We start from the raw sequence: 25,000 nt of genomic DNA, 5'->3' as shown, positions 1-25,000 counted from the left end.
ATTAAGCAGTTTTTTATTATTATTATTTTCTACCACAGACGTGGCCACACATTTAGAAAATTATTATTTTCTACCACAGACGTTTGACGAGCAACAGCGAAATAATTGATAGATACAATGACAATAGAAGATTAGACATCAGTGAAAGTAACACGTGATGAACAATGTGACAATGTCAGACCACGAAGGAAGGATTAAAGACAGGAATTTCTTTAAGCACTTTCGTATTTAATAATACATCTTCAGAAGGAAGATGTATTATTAAATACAAAAGTTCTTGAGGAAATTCCTGTAATCTTTCCTTCGTGGTCTGTCACTGTCATAATATGCTATATACAGTATCTAACTTCAGAAAGAAGCGCGTTGCATTCCAGTCTGAAGCGACAAGAAATGAGGATAAAGAATGTGATAATTGAACTATTATACTATCATTAAGGTAAATTACAATGACGTCACTTCCCCTATTTACAATAGCCAGAGAGCCGGCAGTATATTTAGATATTTAGTGTAATGTTTTTAGTCTGTAGAGTGTGTTAAAAAACTTGTATTGAAGTTTCCCAAGATCTCCCCTCACCTGGATGCATCTCCCACGAGTAGCTGACATTCCCTGGGGTATCTGGTAGGATATATATACCAACGTATAACAAAATTAGAAAGTAAAAATCGTCACTATTGAGTTGGACAAACCGGTAAACTATTTTCTACTTGTGTTGCAAAGACAAACTAAACTAACCTAACCTTCCTAGGCCTAATATAGTACATATGTGTGCTATACTAGGCCTAGGAATATTTAAGTTTGTTATTTAGCTTCATTTTTTCAGACAATAAAGTGAATAGTGCAAAGTTCTAATTGCTTAGAACGGCAATCTGTGTACCATGGTTGCATAGTTACAACTATTATCTAAACAGAAGAATGGGTTGGAATATGTAGTCAAGGACTAAAGGGTATAAACTGTATTTATATATACCTCGAAGGTAATTCTTCTTATTAATTGACGCTTGGGTACGTTTGCTTTCACTTGATGTGGCTGTTCACCCGGCACTAAATATGGGTACCCGTGAATTACAGGCAACTCCAGTTACAGCCCCGCTCCTGTGCCGGGTAAGTCCACTACGGGCTCACCATAGCCTGTGCTACTTGCCCCGCTCCTGTGCCAGGTAAGTCCACTACGGGCTCACCATAGCCTGTGCTACTTGGAAACTTTTTGTTCCCAGTAGCTGAATCTATAACAACAACAACAACAACATACAGGCAACTGTTTTGAGTTGCATCCTGGGAAAGGTCATCAGTTGGCCAGTGGGGGCAGGGAATGCCCCCTATTATATATATATATAGCTATAATAATATATAGCTTCAACAGTGCCTATATAGGAAGCCTATATATAGGCTTCCTTTTCCTAATGTTATAATTTTAATCTGTTTTCTTTCTCTTTCTTTTGATTTCTGGTTCCTTGTTTCTTTCTCTATTTCTCTGTTTATCGTTATCTTTTTCTCTTGCTGCATAATTTTTCTTAAGTATGACTTAGAGATATCAAGATTAACAAGCCGCCGGCTTCCTGTCCTCGTCGAGATCACTAAAATTAGTGGCCCTCAGGTAAATCAGGTAAATATCTTACCTATATGTCGGTAATTTCAATCCAATATATATATATATGTATGTAGTTATTTATTTATTGAAAATTTTAGGCTAATTATTGCACAATTAAATTGGAAATTTGGCTTTGTTGGCAGGGCAAAGAGAACAAATGAGAAACTAACATATAATTGTATGTAGAAATAAAACGTGCGTCAAATTGACTGGAAAGTGTGAATATAAGAGAGGAGAAAATAGTTGTGATTGATAAAATAGTGAGGTTTAGAAGGGTTTAATATATTTGATGTGAGGGGTACGATAACTGCTCGCTTGGCTGAGGGTGTCTGAGGGACTCGGCTGACTTAGGCACAGGGAGCACGGCAGGTGGGTGGCTGCCGCTCTTGTTTGACACCATTTGTCAGCCTTAATGGCTTCAACACCTCTAGAAACTGGCATGGCCTGTCGCTCAATGTATCAGTTATGTGTGGGGGGAAGAGTGTAGGGCGGTGGGTGTTAGTAGTTGTGTGTGAGAGAGGGGGAGGAATGTACGGTATGTCATTCATGTGTATACAGCTGATGATGACAACAATGTGATGCTGGGGCTTCTGTTTTGTTACTTTTGGCGGTTCTGCGCGCGTAATTTCCTGTGGTGATGAGCTGGTTGGGTTCTGTGGTGTGTTGGGCGTGCGTGTGTGTGTGGTGCTGTGTGAGTGCTTTAAGTTCTTTCATTAGGAAGTGATGTAGAGAAAGTTTTTTTTTTTTAGGGGGGAGTGGCAGAGAGCAGATGCCGCGAGGTAGTTTAGCGGTTTAAATGACAAGCCGCGGTCATCTTGAGTTATGGGAGTAATGTTTTCAGTAATGGGGGCAGTTTTCATGTAGATTTAGAACTTGCCATTCTGATAACTGGTTGGTACAGCATTACTCATGATTTGAGCAGTCACTGTGGTGTAGTGGTTAAGACACTAACCTGGTGTTTTGTGAGCGTTTTGTCTTGGGTTCGTATCCTGGCCGGGGAGGATTGACTGGGTATCAGTCCTTAACTGTAGGCTCTGTTTACCCAGCAGTAAAATGGGTACCTAGTTGTTAAACGATTTGGCGGGTCGTATTCCGGGGAACGTAGGATTAAGGATTTGCCCGAAATGCTATGCGTGCTACTGGCTGTACAAGAATGTAAGAACTCTTGTATATTTCTATAGATAATAATTAAGCTGATCTTTGAAGTTGACAGGCATTAAGGAAATGTTAATGTTACACATTCATTTTTACAGAAAGATTTGGTAAATTGCTAATGGTGTGTGTGTGTTTTCAACGAATGTTGTATTTTATATACTTTTGTATATAAAATAAGACAGGCACCTTGTTACGCTTAATTAACAAGATTTCTATAGTCAGGGTCAAGCCAATCCACACAACCAATGGATAATTAGCCAGACTCAACTGTGCTACCTGGTTGATACCTGGTTCATGGGGTTCTGGGAGGAGTTCTACTCCCCAAGCCCGGCCCGAGGCCAGGCTTGACTTGTGAGAGTATGGTCCACCAGGCTGTTGCTTGATGCTGAAACCAACTAAATAATAAGCTTAACAGGCTTTTCTCCCCTCCCCCCTCCAACCCTGAACAATAAAAATCTGTATTCATTAGTTATGCTAGAGATTTTTAGACATCCGATATGGATGACTCGGCAGCAAGTTCCTAATCCATAATTTCAGTTTTGGTGAGTATTGTATTGGACTTCTTTCAAAGTGCTGCACGCTTTCTAAGATAAGCTAATCTAATGATAACATTAATTTTAACTAGTTCTTGTTTAAACCACTTGGATTTTCTGGAGAAGATTAATTTATTAAGGTAGGGGTTAGTTTTGGTAAGGATGGGTAAAGAAGGATATTAAATGCTATGCAGTCCCCATGGCGTAGTGGTAAGATGCTCACCTGGTGTTTCACAAGTTCTTTGTCCTGGGTTCGTATCCTGGCTGGGCAGGATTTACTGGGTATAAATCCTTAACTGCAGCCTCTGTTTAACCCATCAGTGAAATGGGTACCTGGTGGTTAAACGATTTGGCGGGATCGTCTTCCGGGTAACGTAGGATTACGGACCTGCCCGAAACACTATGCGTGCTAGTGGCTGTACAAGAATGTAAGAACTCTTGTACTGTATGTATATAAATAAAATAATATCAAAACTATCATATCTCACAAGTTACCGTGATGGTTCATGATATCTTTTATATATCACCCTAACAATATTTGCATTATGAATCGTCCTGCTTCCAACTTTCTCCAAACCTAAACCTCAATAGAAATATGACCATTAAAGTGGTTGGCCACTATTCCTTTCATCAGTATTGTCCTAAATCATTACCCTCCTATCCCTTCTAAGTGCTATCTATATATAATTGCAATGACTTTGTGCTCTTTCCTAATAATTGCTTTACCAGGAATATTGTTACTTTATTCTTTATTTAAATAATGCTGCACCCTATTGGCCAGTATTCAGGCAGCATAGTACTCATGAGATTACAGTCCTTACTTAGTGTTTAGTTAAAGTAACTATCAGGGGAAAGGACTAAGCCATTATGACTATAACACTCGGAAGGGATAAAGATTTGGGATAGGATGGAAGAAATGAAATTTGTGCAATCACTTGGACATGCCAGAGGTGAACGCCAACCTTCAAGAAGTGAGACCATTGCTCTACCATCCAGTCCAAGTGGACTAGACATTTAAAGTGTAGACAATTGCTACACAATATTCAAATTGTCTTGGAATTGATTAACAACTGCTATTTTACAGTTATATAATTTGAACTTTTAAAATATTGTACTGTTCTTTGATGGATAAACTCGACTGAGTTCCAATTCTAGTAACTGTATTGTGCAATTCATTGGCATTGCATGTGCATTCAGTTTAATTATTAATGTAATTTTTTTTTCCCTTGCAGGTTACAAGATGAAGTGAAGTGGTGATGCTTCACCTTGCCCTTGTAACTACAGTCAGTAGATTGTAGTTAACACAGTGCTTTTTTTTTTTACAAGTAAAGTTTTCAAGACTTAAGTGACTTCTTTTTTTTTATAAATTTGTGAATAAAGTGAGGTGGTGTTAAAAACTGGAAAAAGTAACATAAAAAATTAGTGCTTTTTTGACCCATTTCCTTAGAAATAAGTGCTTATTGTACCTGATTTACATAAACCAGACATAACCGAGGTGTGCAACTACAGCACACTACCATATTAAAGGCCGTAGTTTAGAAAAGTACACGAGTATGGCCGAGTTAACCCCCGAACAAAAACAGCTCCGTGACCAAGTGACGGACTGCATAAAGTCGGTTCTCACTGCTTTAGGTGGAGAAACACACATGGATAAACTTGCAGGTAGGTTTTATGTCATTTGTATTGTAAGAGTAGGTTAATTACAAGCAGAAATCACAACAGCGTGATGCATCTAATGAACGTCGTAGCTCGGTTGATTTAAGGCAGCGTCTGGGATGCTCCCGGACGAAGGTTCGAATCCTCGTCACGGCCCTTGTTGGTTTGTTCAGTAAGGTTAATTTGATGTACTGTCCATGCTTGGTAATCTGGATCATATAGTGGTCCCCATCCCTCCCTACGAGTTAACCAGAAATCCGAATTAGATTAATTTTTACTGAAAGTCCAAAAATTAACATTCAGAATTTTTGGCATCACGACCAACAATTTGTATTTTTACATGGAATAAATATAAATTTCCGTAGTTTAGGGAGGATCATTGTTCGAACATCATCAGAGTTGTGTAAACCATTTTTCATTCATAATCAGTGTTTGGCTGGTGCATGTAATGGACTTTTATGAGGATGGGCTGGTACTTCATGAAGTGCTCAATACTGCTCATTTACCAAACTAAACCCAATTTAACCTCGCAAAACACAACACTGCTTTGCCAAGCTCCAAAAAAAAGTTTGAGCTTGGCAAGGTCGGTTTTGACTGCCAGCTGCTGTGCCTTCAATGGGTGAAGGCCTTTGGCTTGCTGGTGAGGCATTACCCCTCATGCTTACCAGTAGTTATGCATTTCATGTACTGTACCGGTAATTTCAGGCTTTCATCTTGCAGGAATTGTAGTTGGCTGATTTGTCTTAGTTAAATACTCAAACTCAAATTTATTTGGATTTCTAATTCCATACATCCCATTAACCTTAATCCCCATTTGCATTAGAAAGCCCCAAAAAAAGGAAAAACAAACTTTGTGAATTCAGCTGAAATACTTGTTCGGGTTACTGGGATCTGAATTACCGAGCTTTTACAATACAGTACAGTATCTGTATTATCCAAGCAAATTTTGTTTATTTTTTTATTTTGTGACGGGTTGTGGTATTGCAGCAATACTGAACCAAGATGATATGGCTCTCCCTCACATAAATAAAAAATGCTACTATTGGCCCTTGCAGTGTGTAAGTGGCAGGTGGAAACAAATGAAAATCATCAAATAAATAATTAAAACAATTTATGGAAATATTAATGAACAAAAATGGCACTTGAAACCTGAAAACACTTGATCATGTAATGCAGAGTTGAGCAAGATAATATGAAAATTAATGCAAAAATAAACTAAGAAATTCAACGAATACAAACCATGAAGATATACTGGTGTACTGAAGACAGCTACCATACCACCATGGCATCAGACACATGGCGTTGGCTGAAGGCGTACGACAGGTGAGAGAGACCAAGGTGATCCAAGAGCACTAAGAGAGAGACTGTCTCCCCAGGGAGGTGGTGCCCTTTATATAGTCTGGGGGTGATGATTTATCTGGTGTCAATGCAAGGTGGACATCTGGTCAACTAGCAAACTGGTTGTTTGTGGCTGGCGGTGCCTTTGTGTTGAGCTGCACCACTGCCAGTTGAAGGCGGCTACCTGCTTGTTTGTGAAGGCAAACTACTGGTTAGCAGAGGCGCCCGGCTTGCCTCTGAGTCGTACCAGGCCGTGCCAGGCCCTGGGGGGTACAGAGAGGTGGAGAGGTGGCAGGACTAGTGACTCATCTGGGCTGGTGTAAAGATAAACTTCCAGTACAGAGGCATTGAAGGTGAGGGGAAAAAGCAGTTCCACAGCTATGCAGGGGATTCACATGACAATTTTTTTATAACAAGCTAGGCATACACAGCAATGTGCTGCTACCCTATTCTATATAAGAGATTACAGTGTAAATAAAAAACTACCTATAAGTTTAACTAATATCCCCATCTCGCAGGATGGTTAGTCATACAGTGGTGCCTCGGTTAACGAATTTAATCCATTCCGACACCGAGCTTGTCATGTGACACACTCTTCTTGCAAAACAACAACACTGTCATCGGAGGCGTCCAAGAACCAACGGGAACACTAGGCAGCACCACATGGTTTTCTCGTTAACCGAGTGGAAGCTTGTTATTCGAGATAAATTTCCTGCGAGTGGCTCGCTCGTTACCCGAAATGCTCGTAGATTGGGCTGCTCGGCACCTGAGGTTCCTCTGTACGTGGAATCGGGGAAGAGAACATGAAATGTAAGGCTGATCTATTAACCTCCACTAGCAAAATCTGGGTACAGCACAAGAATATCTTCTAATATTCATGTGTAATGTGTATAAAGTAATTTCAGAGCCCAAAGTACTTCATACCATTCAGTATGAGAGCACTGGTAACAGGGCAATCAGATATAGTGTTGGAGAGTATGTCCCAGCTCTTGTTCACATAATTTACAGTTGGAACGTTCACCATTGGGAGATTCATTACCTGTAGCCACCTCCCATAGGTATCAATTTGCCAGCCTAATTCTGGCAATTGCAATGTTGCAGTCTAGTAGATGCCCGTACATATACTCAATTCTAAACATGGCATAGCTCTTAATACTCGTGCTTTCTGGCCTTTGAGTGTTGGTAACGGCTCGTCATCCCTAATTTCCTGAAATATTGCAGCTTTTACAGCAGAGATTGGAATGCCCATATTCCACTCAATTTCAGGCTTATCACATGCAGTTTTAGCTGCCTTGTCTGTGCTATCATGCTGGACAACACCTATGTGAGATGATAGCCATTCAAATGAGACTCTGAAACTCTTAATCTGTGCTTTAATAATGTTTATAATGGATGTTATAACATCATAATTTCATTATACTATACAGGACTCGACCACAATGTTTTTATTTTTTTTTTATTTTGGAATCTGTAGAAAGAGGAGTGACACATTAACAATACATAATAGATATGCCTATTTATACGTCGAATCAATGGACTGCTTAGTTCCACATCTCTTCTAGCACAAGGAAACTCCTATTCCATCTGATTTTTTTTAAATATATTATACCCATTAGTTTTGTTCTTTTTACTAAAAATAATGGAACTTGTGTGCATATTTTGACAAATAATATGGTTGTAAATGTGTGATTTTTGTGTAATGGAATGGACACTACATCAGTAACAGGGAGATAAACAAAAACTGACAGTGTTAAATATTGACCAAACCACACACTAGAAGTGAAGAGATGACGACGTTTCGGTACGTCCTGGACCATTAAGTCGATTGTCAAGCTTATCGACTTGATAATGGTCCAGGAAGGACCGAAATGTCGTCGTCTCTTCACTTTCTAGTTTGCGGTTTGGTCAACTTTTTCAGCCACGTTACTGTGACTCCTCATCTGCAGTGTTAAATACAAGTGGTAATTAACCCATCTTCCATACAAATGGGTATTTGTCTTGAATACATATGGTTGAGTATACATTTCGTGACTGTCCTCTTATAACTGAGTCATGTCTAGTTACCCTAATATTATCACCACTTACTTTTCAGTGGAATACAAGAAAGTAGTGGGAATGGAAATTCCCCACAGGCAACTAAATCACGGAACACTTGCCAGTTTCCTGCAATCTGTTAATGATGTAAGTGATTACTGTATTTCATTTAATAATTTATTATAATTTATAGCTAGGGTTAGGTCGCTAGTTCTTTGCCATGTAAGCTTCCTTTTTGTAAGTGAAATGAGAGGCATAATGTTTCAACAAACATTTCACTTCACTTGTGTGTTTCACTTTTGTTCAACAATAATAGTTAATTGCATTTAGGAGTTAGAGTAAATTTGTCTATTTGCAAAGATATTTCTACCAGTGGTATCCACTAGCTTTGCATTCCTCCGTTAATAAGTATTGGCAGTTTTGCCCTTGTCACATTTACAATTGTTTCTGTCTTCTGTTTGATTCTATGACTGGCTGATATTCTTGTCACTCTTCATCCTAGTTCATTTCCTGGAAGCTTTGTTATAACTGCCACTACTATTTTCAACATTTTGTTATTGTACCTATAATATGATCTTATTTTCTCAATGGTTTTTTCCTTATTACCATCTTCCCATTATTCCTCTTACCTTCATGCTTGGTAATTTCCTGAGAAGACCATAGTTGCTATGTTCATTGTCAGTTTACCAGGTGCCACTTGTAATTAATCGTGTACGATAGATATTGGTGCTTATCTACTTGGGCGCCTGACAGCTAAGTAGACAGCGCTTCGGATTCGTAGTCCTGAGGTTCCGGGTTCGATCCCTGGTGGAGGCGGAAACAAATGGGCTAAAAGGTTTCTTTCACTCTGATGCCCCTTTTACCTAGCAGTAAATAGGTACCTGGGATTTAGACAGTTGCTACAGGCTGCTTCATGGGGGTGGAGACCTGGTCGAGGACCGGGCCGCAGGGATTCTAAGCCCCGAAATCATCTGAAGATAACCTCAAGATTATCATTTTTCTCTCCTGCCTGTGAAAAGGTTGTTATAGTGTCGGGGGTAACGTGCCCTTAGTACTGTCCTTGTCCAAGTGCTATATAATCATCCTTGCTTAATGCTTTCTTCTCATAGTTACCATGTCTTGCCTTTAGTAAGATTAAGCTCAGACTCCATCATTAGTATATTGTCTTCTTAGGATTTCAATATGGCATGTTCCTAAATTTCTAGTTAATGATGCTATCACTATGAACTGGAAGAAGAGGACAGTAGCCTAATTTGGGGATAAAACTCTTCTTTTTCTATCATGACCATCTGTTTTTTTTTTCAGATTTTCTCTATATATCTAAGTCTCTTGTTATTCATTTGAATCAAGTTACATAATTATTAATATTTCTCTGTATTGAAGTACAGTACTGTATTGTATATTGTATACCATTGGAAGACTAAGTATTTGGTGGCTACTGTGTCTGTAAAGAAGATTCCTGCTTAACCAAAAGTTTAATTTATAAATACAATATATTGATTTATGCTAAAAAGTTAAATACATTACATTATGATGTAATAATCATTCTTAACATTGAACAGGTTATGAAGGTAATAAATCGAGGAGGTGAGCTGTATGTGAAGATGCTGAGAGATGACCGTATGCTAAACCTCCAAACAATGATTAGAGAGCAAAAAAGAGAAAAGAGAGGACATGCAAATCATAAGGTGTGTTTCTCATTTGTTAAATATTTGGCTAGGTCAAGTTTACAGGATAATGTATCTTTTTTTTTCTATTCTGTAATGGTACTGTACTGGGTAAACTTTGGATACCTCTTGCAGAAACATTTCAGAGTAGTTAATGAAACTGTATGTTTACAGAGCACTTTAAAAAATGCAGATCGTGTCACTGCAGACCCGATCAGGATTTCCGAAAAATTGTGTTAGTTTGGGTTATCTGAGCAGAGTAAAAAATCATCCATGCTCTTCTGAACTTGGTATAATAGTGATTAACACAGCTCATCTTCTCATTTTTGTAGTACTTATGGTCCTCAGCATTACTATATTACAGCATATATATACTGACGTACAACAAAATTAGAAAGTAGAAATCGATGCTATTGAGTTGGACAAACTGGAAAACTATTTTCTACTTTGCAAAGACAAGCTAACCCAGCCTAACCTTCCTAGGCCTAATACACGATATCTGAGGCCTAATATAGTACGTGTGTGCTATACTAGTCATAGTTGCATTTCCAGCTTCCACTTATGCCCAGTCCTACCTTCCCTAAATTTAAAGAGGCTGTATTTGCCAACCTTGTTTATTTTCCTCAGTATCTTATATGTAGTAATCATATCCCCTTTGTTCCTTCACTAGTGTCGAGATGTAGTTCTTGCGACTTATTTTTTTCTGTATTTGAAAGTCTGGTTTGTAACTAAACAATTTACTTCAAAAACATATTTCCATAGGGGAAAGAAAGAATCAAATGGGAAATTGTAAAAACAGAAAAACAAATATAATCCCAACCTAATCTAACCTATGGCTAGGTAAAGTTATGATTCAGTTAGATTAGGTAAGTGCTTTATTAGCCTAAGTTAGGCTTTTAGATTGTTTTAATATTGCTTTTGTACTAAATTGTTTTGTTGCAAGAGATACTTTTGAATATCATTCAGGAAGCCTCAGAGGCTCGCCCAGAAAATTGCGTTTCATTACATTCAATGCCATTTTATTTTTGTTACCTCTTAATTGCAGCCAGCACGGCAACCAAGAGTTCCTTCTGCATGGACACCAGCACCACCTCGGTCAAATGCATATAGAGTTAGCTCGGGACAACGACTTTCAAGGCATGGCAAAGGACGTAATGATGTGGCCCCTAAACCAAAAGCAAGTGTTTTCAGTAGACTAGAATTTCCTGCTGCAAACAAAACTGTTGCTCCACCTGTTAATAATAAAGCTGTCAAAGAAATTCCTGCTTCAAAATTTTCTAATGTTCCTCCACAACCAGAAGCAACTGAAGATGAACAAAAGGGAAAGTATTATGATGATGGAAACTGGATAAGGCCGTGTGCTGGCCGTGGTAACCAAGAGAAACGGTTTGCTCCACACTATGAGGTAAAGGGAAAAATGTATGTTGTAAGATTGAATTGTGTATGGCAACTATGTAATGTGTATTGCTATTGGGATGTGGCGACCACCACCCAGGTCCCAGAAAGTAAAGGTAAGTTTGTATGGCTGTGTGGAATATAAGAGGTATAATTTGAGGAACAGAAGGAGCTGGAAGTGATGAAAGTCTCTTATGTACAAGTTTGATGTGCTTAGTTTATACTAAACAAAGAGAAATGAAATGATGCAGTTGAAAAGACAAATATTTTAGGTCTGGAAGTTTTCTTGGCTCTCATCATAGCAGTCAATGGGTAAAATAGTTTAACAAATCTTTTATTATCGAACACTTTTTGGGGAATGCATCTTAGTTAATTGAAGTTCACTTGTATATGAGAATACCTTTGCACGATTCCTTTATTCTTAAATGATGGAGGGAGGGAGGTAGCATCTGCTGACTGTGTGGCTACCTTTTGTTTGGACTCACTATACCAGCTTAGTGGTTCACTATGGTGAATACAAGTGTAGATATCTACAGTATATATAACGTGCGTATTAGTGTAATAACAGCAAATGGAGTATGTTAGGAGGAGCCATTTTGGTGAGGGAGGTGGTGTCGTCTGCTCTCTGGAGTGTGACTTATCATGCAGTGTATGGTGGCCACTATGCTGTTTGGACACCATACCAGCTTTAGTTGTACAGTTATGGTGAATGAAACGTGTAGATACTTGTATATAATGTGTGTATATAGTGTAAAAACAGCACACACATAGTATAGAGGGAGTAGGAATGTTCGCGAGTGAGGGAGGGAGCGTCAGCTGACTGCATGACAACCTCAATTATTGTCCTGATTCACCATACCAGTTTAGTTGTTCAGTTGGTTCACACATTTTTTTTTCTGACGCCTGCTCTGTCAATGCCTCAATTTTGCCAGACTTCCCCACCCTATTGTGGCGAAAATGTCACCTACAATTTTTTTTATTAGTTTTCCTGTGATCACAAATGAACACTTTTACAAGACAATTTTTTTTTTATATTTATATTATTTCTTGCGCTTGGTGGTGTTGAAGGTTATTAATAGCGGAGTAGCACAAGGGTTAATGACAGCGTGAGGTCTCACTACAAACCATTGTTCAAATGTAGGCAAAAACAATTGTCTTTAGACAGATTCATTGTGAGACAAGCAAGCAGCGAGCCGCAACTAGGTCCTAATGGTATGCCTACAAAAGGTAGGGAAGGAAGCACTTCAGTAATGTCATCACTCACGTTATAATGAATGGGGACTCCCCTTACAAACACTGACACCTTCCCTCCTCCTTCCCCCCCCCCTTCTTCCATACCCCAAGAAGAGTACTCAATAAAGGTAAAGTGCAGTTAAATGTTCATTTATTTTATTTAGTTAACATTTATTCCTTGTTTTGTGTATGGAAAAATTAGCATTCTAGATGAATTGTTTAATATTTTTGGATGTAGAATGGATTAGTTCAATTTACATTATTTATTGTGGGGAAATTCAATTGGGTGTACAAATATTTGGGTTATGTTACATTGCTATGGATTAAATTCGTACACCGAGGTTCCACTGTATTAAATTTTGTTAAAAATATTTTTTCCATGTATGTATTCTATATTTTTATCATACTGTACTGTATTTGGAAAAAAGGAACTTTTACTTTAGCTTTATTTTGTTCTTTTGAATTGCACACTAGTGTTTAAGATTTTTTGTTATGATGTAAAGTATATTAATTATGTAAACAATTTTGTTTACTACAGGTACCACCACGATTCAACAATAATTGCAAGACTGCAGATGGTAAACCTAGTGAAAAGTCGTTTAAGAAACGATTGGAGGAGGAAGTGCTAAAATTAAATCAAAATGATGTTCCTATCTTCTGCACGGTTCCAATGGGTCGAAAGCCTTCCTGGTTGTCAACTCTGACGGTAAGTTGCAAGTTTCTTAGTTTTCCCTAGACTAACAATTTTAGTATTTTACTAACACTTGCCAGGTTTATGGAATGGTTTATGTATATTTGTTTAAATTTAAACAATCAATTGTAGGTAAAAATATCTTTTAATATTCATTCAAATGTTTTCATGATCATTTCCATCAGTGCCTTGTGTATGCATTATTAGATTGGCATACCTGCACCAGGTACCCCTAGAGAGGGAACTTTCTGAGTACAGGACTTTTTCCTTGCCCTGTCTCAGATGCAGGGGAACACAGTGATCTAAGCAACATGCTGAAATTAATCAAAGCAGGCTACAAGATGGAACTTCCCTCCCCCCCCTTCCCTCATACCATAAAAATAGTCTTTGTTAGACCAGTCTTTTAAAGTACAAGAAGAAAATTTAGAATGTCTGATTTACCACTCAACTCGTACCAGTTTGGGGGGAAACTTCACTAGCCGACGTGTAGCTCCCTACACTACTCCACTACTCAAAGATGAAATGAAATATCCAAAAGTAGCGAGAATGGTAGTGTATAGAGCATGAGCTGAAGGTGGTGAAAGCAACCACCAGTTGTATTTTTAATAGTAAACATAGCATGAGAGTTTTGGATTGCTGGAGAAAGTGGGGTGTGTGTGCAATTAATAGCTAAGGCAGGGTACTAATGCAGGATCTAAATCTCTAGAGGCACAAATAGGTAAGCACATCACCACAACACTGCATTAGGGTGATTTAAAAATGGCTAGATTGGTCAGTCTGTGTGCTTGATAGGTCGGAAACGGTATGTCATAGAATCACGGAATATAGTACAGTATTTAAATTATCATCAAAGCTATCCCAGTCCAGTAGTTTGTTTTATAGATTTATGATATCTGCATTTTTATGAAGATGTACTTTTAGAACTTATCCCCAGAATTTGCTGCCAGGTCATTTCAGTGATATATTTCCTCATCACTATCAGATCTGGGCATATACTTTGTCGTGTATTTGGTGAGCGTCTCGAGTGTGTTTACAGAAAAATGTCATAATATTATCAGTGGTATTTTGTTTAGGTCCAAATAGTTCTTAGTAACTCCGGTATATTTCTCCAGATTGGCAAGTTAAAACTAAGCAGCTACCCAAATGAGTTTGAGAAACGTGAGCAGGCCGAAGAATATATGGCGAAGATTGCATTACCACAAATTCAGAAGCTAGTTAGACAAAAGCTTCCTGTTACTACAGATCTGGCATTGTCTATGTCAAGGATCAAGTCGGTATGTATTCTATGTGGTAGTTAACTGCATTTAAATTAAAGGATAAAAAATTGTTTCATGCCATTGTGTATTATACATATATGCTAACATACACTTGAAACAATCCAGTAACTGCAGTTGTTATATTACCAGTTATGTTCCATATAAATCTATATCCCTCTTCCAAAATCAGTATTTGCCATGGTCTTTCATTCAAACTCTTCTGGAACAAGTACTTCAATGATGAATTTTGTTCAAACCACAACGCTGTAAACGCATCACCCATGTACTACAGATACAAATAATCGCCAACAGAACCTAAACACTTAACCTAACAAATGCCTTAATATGCACTATATGCTAACATATAATAAAATAATTTTATATTTGAGAAAATTCCTGTTTTGAATAAACAGCATGTTAAAATTGTTGAATGCATCTTTGGGGTCGACCGCTGGATGGGAATGGATTTGGGGTGTGAAGATGGGTTGCACTGTGGAAGGGTTGGCCAATTGTGCCCCTTACATGTAGTGGAAGCGTGTAGAACAGTCTCAGGCCTCTGATGATGTTAGTTTTCTCTATTGCACATCTGCCTTTCAACGAGAGTATTCTGCACATCCTGCCTATGTCTTCTGGTTTCGTGTGATGTTATTTCTGTGTGCAGATTTGGGACTAGCCCCTCTTAATATTTTCCACTTATAAATTATTATCTATCTTTCTCCCACCTGTGCTCTAGAGAATACAAATTTAGGCATTTTAGTCAGTGCCAATAGTTCAGATGGTTTACCGAGCGAATTCTAGTAGTGTATCTGTTTAACTCTCCAGGTCAGCAATTTCACTAGCTTTGGAAGGGGCTGTCATTGTGCAACAGTATTCCACTCTAGAGAGCACTAGCATCTCAAAGTATCATCATTGGTATAGCATCTCTTGTTTTGAAAGATTCTTGTTATCCAACCTGTCATTTTTCTTACAGTTGTGACAGCTACTTTATGTTGATGCTGTGATTCCATGTATTTTGTGATCTTACTACTCATCATAAAAATCTTTGAAAGAATGCTGTGTGATGTTAATGCTATTGATCTGTAATTTTTTGCCTCTGCCTTATTCCCTCCTTTATGGAATGGTGCTCTGCTGTTTACAGTATATCAGGGATAATGCCAGTATCTAGGCTCTGCCCCCAAAGAATGTTAAGGGCCTGAGATAGTGGTATTTTACAATTGATGAATATGGATTTCCAAGAATTTGGGCCTGGTGCAGAGTGCATAGGCATTCTGTCCATGGCATCTTCAAAATCCAGTGGGGAGGGGGGGTGGGGGTTGAAATAGGTGACATCTGATATATGATTTGATGTTGGTATGAAATCCATGAATTCATTTCGGTTGTTGTTCCTCAGTGTGTTTAATGGTTCACTGAAACAGTTGTACCGACTCCTCAGTATTTCGCTCATTTCTTTGTTGTCATCTGTGAAAGTTCCATCTCCCTTGCACAGGAGCCCAATACTAGATGTAGTCTTTGGTCTTGATTTTGCATAGAAGAAAAAATATTTTATTTCTCTCTATTTCACTGATGGCCTTTTGCTATCTTTGTGTCTCCTGGATTTTGTATGATTCTTGTAGGTTTAGTTGAATCTCTTCTATTTCTCTACCTAACCTTCTTTGTCCTTCTTGAGATAGGGAAGTTTTCCACTTTTCACCTGTGGAAGAAGAACTTCCACTCTTCATGTTGTTCTGCAATTTTTCTTCGCCTATGGAAGGAATGCCGTTCCCATTCCAATCTGCACATCTTCCTTTCTTTTCTTAAGGTTATGTGGTTTGAGCATATTTCTAGTGCTACTGAGGTTATTTTTTCCAGGTACTGGTTCCAACCAGGTAATATCCAACCAGGATATCAACAAGGTATCAACGAGGTTTAGGTTTGCATTTTCTAGTTGTTCTTCCCAGCTTATTTCTGTCAGGTCTTTGTTTATTTTGCTCCCAGTTAATCTGTTTTATTATTAAAATTAAATTTGCTGAATTCTCCTCCACTGGGATTTGGGACTGGCTGTGCAGGTTGACTGTCAATGCTTATCAGAACTTCAATTAAGTTGTGACCTGAGTAACAGGTATTTGTAATTATTGTTCCTTATCAATTCATTGTTATTTGTGAAGATGAGGTCAAGTATGTTCTCTTTCCTAGTGGGCTCTTCTATTTGCTGGTTTAAGGTAAACATGTCTCGCATCTACAGTAGATAATTTGTGTGTGATGGTTCTTTTAGGGTAGTTCCTGGATTTGTCTCTTGATATAACTATTAGCTAGTCTCCATTTGGGGTGCCGTCGGTTGAAGTTCCCAAGCCGAATGATGTTTGGGGATGGATTTGTGAGGTTTTCTAAGCCGTGTTTTATTTTCATTAGTTGGTCTTTAAACTGCTGCTGCTATGTAAATAATTTGACCCATCTAACTGTTTAGATAGTACCTTTTGTAACTGTGGCCCATCATACATATATTAACGTAATGGACAATTAAATAGTAGAATTTGGTGCTATTCATTTTATAGAATCTGAAAAAATAAAGCTAATATCCAAATTTAATATTCCTAGGCCTAATATAGCACATATATGTATTGTACATACATGCTTGAGATAGCATGTATTGTCTAGGATGGGTTAGGTTGAGTTTTATTAGCAATATAAATATAAAACCTTTCCAGTTTGTCCAAATTCACTATTAACAGATTTTAAAATTGCCCGTTACTTCAATATATGTACAATGGTCCACATTGTTAATATAAGTACTATCTGACGAGAAGGTTGGGCTGAAATAATTGGTAAATAACGTACATCCAGAGCCTTATACATAGAGGGTTTCAATGCTTTTGTCACGTCTCTTTCAAACATTGTTCTCCATTTCCAAAAACTGTGAGATTTTAAACTAGGTTAGGATTCCCTAGGTTGACTTACTTGGTATTATGTACTGTAATACATTAAATTCCTATTAATAATGTTTATTTTAAAGGAACATTCTTGTTTCTTATTTCAAGTGTGAACAAACTAGATACACATCATTAGAGAAGGCAGAATTAATTTTGTATTTTGTGATAAAAGTACAGTGTAATACATAAAATTCTTGAGTACATGTACTATTAGTTTTAGTTTTGATAATCTATGTATTGGAAACATTTGTAGCCTTACCTTGAGGTTACCTTGAGGTGCTTCCGGGGCTTAGCGTCCCCGCGGCCCGGTCGTCGACCAGGCCTCCTGGTTGCTGGACTGATCAACCAGGCTGTTGGACGCGGCTGCTCGCAGCCTGACGTATGAGTCACAGCCTGGTTGATCAGGTATCCTTTGGAGGTGCTTATCCAGTTCTCTCTTGAACACTGTGAGGGGATTGCCAGTTATGCCCCTTATGTGTAGCGGAAGTGTGTTGAACAGTCTCGGGCCTCTGATGTTGATAGAGTTCTCTCTCAGAGTACCTGTTGCACCTCCGCTTTTCAACGGGGGTATTCTGCACATCCTGCCATGTCTTCTGGTCTCATGTGATGTTATTTCTGTGTGCAGGTTTGGGACCAGCCCCTCTAATATTTTCCACGTGTAAATTATTATGTATCTCCCCCGCCTGCGCTCAAGGGAGTACAGATTTAGGCTCTTTAGTCGGTCCCAATAGTTTAGGTGTTTTACTGAGTGGATTCTAGTAGTAAAGGATCTCTGCACGCTCTCCAGGTCAGCAATTTCTCCAGCTTTGAAAGGGGCTGTCATTGTGCAGCAGTACTCCACTCTAGAGAGCACAAGCGTTTTGAAAAATGTCATCATCAGTATAGCATCTCTAGTGTGAAAAGTTCTTGTTATCTAACCTGTCATTTTTCTTGCAGTTGTGACGGATACTTTATTGTGTTCTTTAAAGGTAAGGTCTTCCGACATGAGTACACCCAGATCCTTTACATTGCCTTTACGTTCTATGTTATGATTTGCCTGAGTTTTGTACGTGGTTTCCGTTTTTTATATTTTCATTTTTTCCATAGCGCATGAGCTGGAACTTATCTTCGTTAAACACCATATTATTTTCTGTATCCCATAGAAAGACTTGATCTACATCTGACTGGAGGTTTGCCGTGTCCTCTATGTTGCCTACTCTCATGAAGATCCTAGTGTCATCTGCAAAGGATGATACAGTGCTATAGGTTGTGTTCTTGTCTATGTCCGATATGAGGATGAGAAAAAGTACTGGAGCAAGCACAGTACCCTGGGGGACTGAGCTCTTCACGGTTGATGGGCTGGATTTTATTTTGTTGACTATTACACATTGGGTTCTGTTGGTCAGGAAATTGTAAATCAATCTGCCTATTTTTCCGGTAATTCCTTTTGAACGCATTTTATGTGCAATAACACCATGGTCACATTTATCAAAAGCTTTTGCGAAATCTGTGTAAATTACATCAGCGTTTTGTTTGTCTTCCATAGAATCTAATGCCATATCATAGTGGTCCAGCAACTGCGACAGGCAAGAACGCCCTGTTCTGAAACCATGTTGTCCGGGGTTATGGAGATGCTGTGATTCCATGTATTTTGTGATCTTACTTCTTAGCACTCTCAAAAATTTTTATAATGTGCGATGTTAGTGCTATCGGTCTGTAATTTTTTGCCTCTGCCTTATTTCTTCCTTTATGAAGTGGTGCTATCTCTGCTGTTTTTAGTATATCAGGAATAACGCCAATATCTAGGCTTTGTCTCCACAGAATGTGGAGGGCCTGCGATAATGGTTTTTTACAGTTCTTTATGAATATGGAGTTCCAAGAATCCGGGCCTGGTGCAGAGTGCATAGGCATACTGTTTATGGCTTCTTCAAAATCCAGTGGGGATAGGGTGACATCTGATATATGATTTGATGTTGGTATCATATCCATGAAAAATTCATTTGGATTATCAATCTTTAGTGCATTTAATGGCTCACTGAAAACAGAGTCGTACTGCTTCCTCAGTAGCTCGCTCATTTCTTTATCATCGGTGAAAGTTCCATCTCCCTTTCGCAGGGGCCCGATACTAGATGTGGTTTTTGATCTTGATTTTGCATAGGAGAAAAAATATTTTGGATTTCTCTCTATTTCACTGATGGCCTTATCCTCTCTTTGCCTCTTCTGGGTTTTGTATGATTCTTGTAGCTTGCTTTCAATTATTTCTATTTCTTTACCTAACCTTCTTCGCCGTTCTTGAGATAGGGTGCGACTCTCAAGTTGTTCCGCGATTCGTTTTCTTCGCCTATATAGGGAACGACGTTCCCATTCCAATCTGCATCTCTTCCTCTATTTTCTTAGGGGTATGCGGTTTGAACATATTTCTAGTGCTACTGAGCTTATTTTTTCCAGGCACTGGTTCAGGTTTGCATTTTCTAGCTGTTCTTCCCAGTTTATTTCTGTGAAGTCCTGGTTTATTTGCTCCCAGTTTATCTGTTTATTATTGAAGTTGAATTTGCTGAAATTTCCTCCACCGGGAATCTGGACTGGTTTTGAAGGTCTACTCCCCATGGTTGTCATAACTTCAATTAAGTTGTGATCTGAGTAACAGGTATTTGTAATCATTATGTTCCTGATCAATTCATCATTATTAGTGAAAATGAGGTCCAGCGTGTTCTCCTTCCTAGTTGGTTCTACTATTTGCTGGTTTAAGGCAAACCTGTCACACATCCGTAGCAGGTCATTTGCATGTGCCTGTTCATTTAGGCTACTTCCTGGTATTCTTTCAGATATTACTGTATTAGCCAGGTGCTTCCATTTCAGGTGCTGTAGGTTGAAGTCCCCCAGCAGGATGATGATCGGAGCTGGATTTGTGAGGTTTTCCAAGCAGTGTTCTATTTTTATTAGTTGGTCTTTAAACTGCTGAGGGTTTGCCTCCGGTGACTTATATACAAGGACAATAACTACATTTAGAATTTCTATTTTGATTATCAGCACTTCCACCATATCATTTGAGGTGTTTAGCAGCTCAGTACAAATGAGTGTGTCTTTGATGTAGAGGCTGACCCCACCCTGAAGCCGGTGTTTCCTATCACATCTGAAAAGATTGTACTCTGAGATCCATATAGCCTGGTTTTAAGTTACATTAGTAATTTTTGTATAATATTCAATTGAAGTCAAAATTTGTATATTATACATATTTACCTAAAACATAATTTTTTTGTATATATGTAAAGAATTCCCTTAGTAGAAATTTAATAAAAAAAAAATTCAGAAAAATAAATAAAAATTCCTTTGGCAGTTAAGCTTATTGGTTACGTTGATGATATTCTGTCTTGGAAACCTTTATACCTGGATCATACCCGGAGTGGATTCTGGGAGTTTTTACCACCCCCTCAACAGTAGATGGGAGGAGTAGGGTTTGTGTTACTACTGTAGACCTGATGGGAAGAGTAAGGTTTGTGTTACTACTGTAGACCTGATGGGAAGAGTAAGGTTTGTGTTACTACTGTAGACCTGATGGGAAGATTAAGGTTTGTGTTACTACTGTAGACCTGATGGGAAGAGTAAGGTTTGTGTTACTACTGTAGACCTGATGGGAAGATTAAGGTTTGTGTTACTACTGTAGACCTGATGGGAAGATTAAGGTTTGTGTTACTACTGTAGACCTGATGGGAAGATTAAGGTTTGTGTTACTACTGTAGACCTGATGGGAAGAGTAAGGTTTGTGTTACTACTGTAGACCTGATGGGAAGAGTAAGGTTTGTGTTACTACTGTAGACCTGATGGGAAGAGTAAGGTTTGTGTTACTACTGTAGACCTGATGGGAAGAGTAAGGTTTGTGTTACTACTGTAGACCTGATGGGAAGAGTAAGGTTTGTGTTACTACTGTAGAAGTGTAATTAAAATAAGGAAAAGTAGAAAGTATTTACTTAATACTATACTGTCAGAACAGTTTATAATAGTACAGTATCTTACTTGTGAGAAATGCTGTGCAAAGGGGACTGGATGCAGTACTGTAATCTTTTTGACTGTGATTAGAACATTTCTAGATAATATATTAAAAGTATTTGTTTGATCAGCTACTGAGGAAAGAAAACATGTGGTGGGATCATGTACAAACTCTCTATCAAGACAAACACCAGGAGGCCTTACCTGATGATTGGCTTGAAAAGATTCAGGCTGAGAGACATAGTGGCATTCTTATTGACATCCTCTGCAAAGGCCGGTATGCACTCAGGCTGAAGGAACAGGTAAGTTGTATTATATCCTAATTCTTCTATATTTGTTTTATGCATGCTCATTTACATTGTCATTATTTTAGCATTCAAATGAATGCAGCCATGACAAATAATAAAGATTCTAGCAGTGGCGATCTAGTTAAGTAAAAGCTGATTTAACCCCTGTACTGTGCACCTGTTTTTGGCAAACAATTTCATGGTGCAGTTGTTAAGGACATATTTTTGTTGTTTTTATACATGCTCAACTAATGTTTAATGTCAATGTTTCTAAACTCAACCATTTTCATTTCAAATCACAAAGTGATAAACATTAAAAAAACATTAAAATATGGATTAATTATATAAAAAAATCGTGCAACCCTCAATGCGCCTTAAGGCACTCTTGAGGGTTGTGGTTAAATGGTGCACAGTTAAGTGGTTAAGCAAAGTAAAAATCAGCTCAGTGGGGGATTTGAATTGCAAAGAAGTTTACTAGAATTAACACTTTGGCGTGCCCCGCGCACCACCCCTCAACTGTGCGATTTGGGTCCCAGCGTTTCACAGGAGCGTGCGTTAATTCTGAAAAGTGTATACTCTCTTCAACTTTGTCACCTTAATTCTCGTCCTATGAGATTAAATTTAGTATCATTGTGTTCGCAATAGAATTCTCTACAGCACTAAATGCATATAAACTCCAAAAGCCCGGGTAATTACCCGCAGCAAACAGAGAAAGTGCGAACGAGTTACCCAGGAGCGCGCAAAAGCGATAAAATGTTTTCACTCTTTTCTCTCTGGTCACCTCAATTTTCGTCCTAGGTCTTTCATTTTGGTATCAATGGGTTTGCAATAGAATTCTCTAGAGGAACATTAGCATATAAAATAAAAAACCTGGTCACGCTCCACCCGCCAACGAGTTGAAGACGGGCCACGCGTTAACCGCGAGTGAGCGCCCAGACGCCTTCCAGCTACACTCCCAATTCCTGCCCACAAATGTTTAGTATTTAGTATTTTAGTATATGTAGTATTATAGTTGAGTATTTTTTGTGTAGTAGTTGTACATCACATAAGCATTGTAGATAGCCATTTGCACAAAATAGATGGTCATTTTCTTCATCCATTTGTGAGTTTTCCTTATGAAGTGATAATATTTGATCATTTGGTCAAAGTGATCAACACCTTTCATGTTTGTATTGTAGTCACAGATTGCATTCGGTTTGTTGACAGTTTTCAAACAGTCCCCAAAAAATCAGATAAAAACCTGATTTTTGGCAATTATTTTAGTGGATGACGCAATGCTGCGTCATCCCCGTGATTACCGACAGTAAATGGATGACGCAATGCTGCGTCATGCCCGGGCGAAAGTGCTAATAGTTTAAGGTTCTGAGTTTGATTATTGGTTCACTAATGCATTAGCTTGTAAAACATTCAACCAGTATGTTAAAACCAAATTTTTTTTAACATTTTAATTAGTTTAAAAGTCTGACTACTTTTCATGTAGGTAAAAAGGTAAACTGGTAAACTGGACAAACTGGAAAACTATTTTTAACATGTATTGCTCTGACAAACTAAGCTAACCTAACGAACCAATCCACAAGGACCTTGAGTATTCGAACCTACGCACGGGACGTTCCCAGACGCGCCTTAGTCAACTGTACCACCACATGGTCAACAGAATTCTAGCCTGTAATGACTTTGGTTACATTTATTAAACAGTTTACAAGCATAAAAACTTGCCAATCAACTGTTGTTATTGTTATAAACAGTGTCCTGGTGCTTCGGAGCTCATTAACTGTTTAATAATTGAAAACAAAGCCGCCAAAGATTGAGAAAAGATGTACAGGTTCGTAAGTGCTTTCGTGAATCTGGCCCCCTATAGTGCTACTGCCCTCACTAAGATCCCAAAGCTTCTTCGAAGTACAACAGGAGTTATCACACAATTCCCCCGTGCATTCTGGTTCTGTCAACCAAATGTTCTACCTTTATGCCCCTACTTCAATACACTACTTCAGTAGCACTCCAGGTTGCAATTCTTTTGACCATGTGATGGTACAGTTGACTAAGGCACGTCTGGGAACATCCCGTGCGCAAGTTCGAATACTCAAGGTCCTTGTGGATTGGTTCGTTAGGTTAGCTTAGTTTATCAGAGCAATACATGTAAAAAATAGTTTTCCAGTTTGTCCAGCACAATAATTAAAAATTCTTTCTAATTTTGTTGTATGTTGGTATATATACTATGGTCCTCGTCATTACTATAAGTACAAGTACTGTACTACTGTACCAAAACAGGAGGCTGGGCTGTGCTGCCTCACTCCCTACTCTATAGTGCAGGTGGCATAACCACAAGCCAGTTTAGCTGGCGGTTACATAGTGCATTATAGCACGGTAGGTAATGACAACCACAAACCACTGTAATATAAAGTAACATAGGAGAATATAATACTGTAATAATAATTCACTGTGTCGGGGGATAGGCAGTTAGTGTGTTCATACACGTTAAGCTTGTATCGTGGTCTCCCCTCCCCTCCAAGGTCGTAAGGTCGAATTACTGAACCTGCCCAGGATGCAACCCCCCACAACTGCTGACTTAACTCCTGAGTACCTACTAGGTGAAAAAGAGCATAAGGTGATACGAAATGTGCTCGACCATTTCTGTGCCTCCGAGATATAATAAGAATATTAAAATATGTACAGGACAAGGGTATGTAACCCTCTGAATTGACACGGAGTTAATGTAGAGCTGATGATGGACTGCTAGGGGAAGCCATTACTTGAATGCAGAGGATTACGTGACAATATAAAAACCCCGGCGATAATAGTTTAAATCATGTGGTGATAACTGCATTACTCCGTTAATGAACATACAACAATAACCACTGTTGAATAATATTTATAATTCTAAAAGGGTGGGTTTCTATCTACAGGAAAAGCAGTCTTCGTCATTCAAACCACCTGCAAGCTGTGCAAAACAAGAAACGGCGGAAGGCCATCGGAGTCAACATGATCCACATCTGAATCGTACTTCTTCAGACCCCTCAGTTGCAGAAAAGTATGTTCATACTGCAAGCTAATACATAATTATGCTTATAGGTAGATATGAGTAATCATTATATCCTCTTCTTGACATTCAGGTATATTTCAAAACTATATTCACAGTTTCTTATTTTTTAATTCTTTGCTTTCAAAGTTGTGATTGGGCTCAGATAGGCTACAGTTTCCATCTATTGTCTCTTGGAATAATCATATTTTGTTAACTTTTTATAAGCCATTTAATATCTTATTTGTCATTACCATGTTCTTCTGACTCTTCTCTAG

At 38.4% G+C, this 25,000-nt stretch overlaps 1 protein-coding gene across 8 annotated transcripts in view; it reads left to right on the top strand.

Annotated features, from left to right (window-relative positions):
• The first annotated feature begins 1,841 nt into the window (after positions 1–1,841).
• Positions 1,842–25,000, top strand: part of LOC123771882 (tudor domain-containing protein 7B) — a 49,083-nt gene continuing 25,924 nt past the window's right edge. For 4 of the 8 annotated variants that reach the window (XM_069324333.1, XM_069324331.1, XM_045764630.2 and 1 more), the window contains exons 1-9: positions 1,842–1,958; positions 4,510–4,939; positions 8,364–8,452; positions 9,868–9,993; positions 11,018–11,377; positions 13,139–13,306; positions 14,404–14,565; positions 21,551–21,721; positions 24,610–24,734. In XM_069324333.1, the coding sequence (XP_069180434.1) occupies positions 4,831–4,939; positions 8,364–8,452; positions 9,868–9,993; positions 11,018–11,377; positions 13,139–13,306; positions 14,404–14,565; positions 21,551–21,721; positions 24,610–24,734 (1,310 nt within the window). In that variant the 5' untranslated portion in view covers positions 1,842–1,958; positions 4,510–4,830. Of the gene's footprint in view, positions 1,959–3,603; positions 3,706–4,509; positions 4,940–8,363; positions 8,453–9,867; positions 9,994–11,017; positions 11,378–13,138; positions 13,307–14,403; positions 14,566–21,550; positions 21,722–24,609; positions 24,735–25,000 lie in introns of those variants that run through there. The other 4 variants (XM_069324332.1, XM_069324330.1, XM_069324335.1 and 1 more) reach the window with 2 other exon arrangements.

Source organism: Procambarus clarkii, chromosome 14 (genome assembly GCF_040958095.1).
Source record: "Procambarus clarkii isolate CNS0578487 chromosome 14, FALCON_Pclarkii_2.0, whole genome shotgun sequence".
Lineage (NCBI taxonomy): Eukaryota > Metazoa > Arthropoda > Malacostraca > Decapoda > Cambaridae > Procambarus > Procambarus clarkii.
The sequence above is the reverse complement of the archived record's forward strand: the minus strand, read 5'-3'. Positions and strand labels throughout refer to the sequence as shown.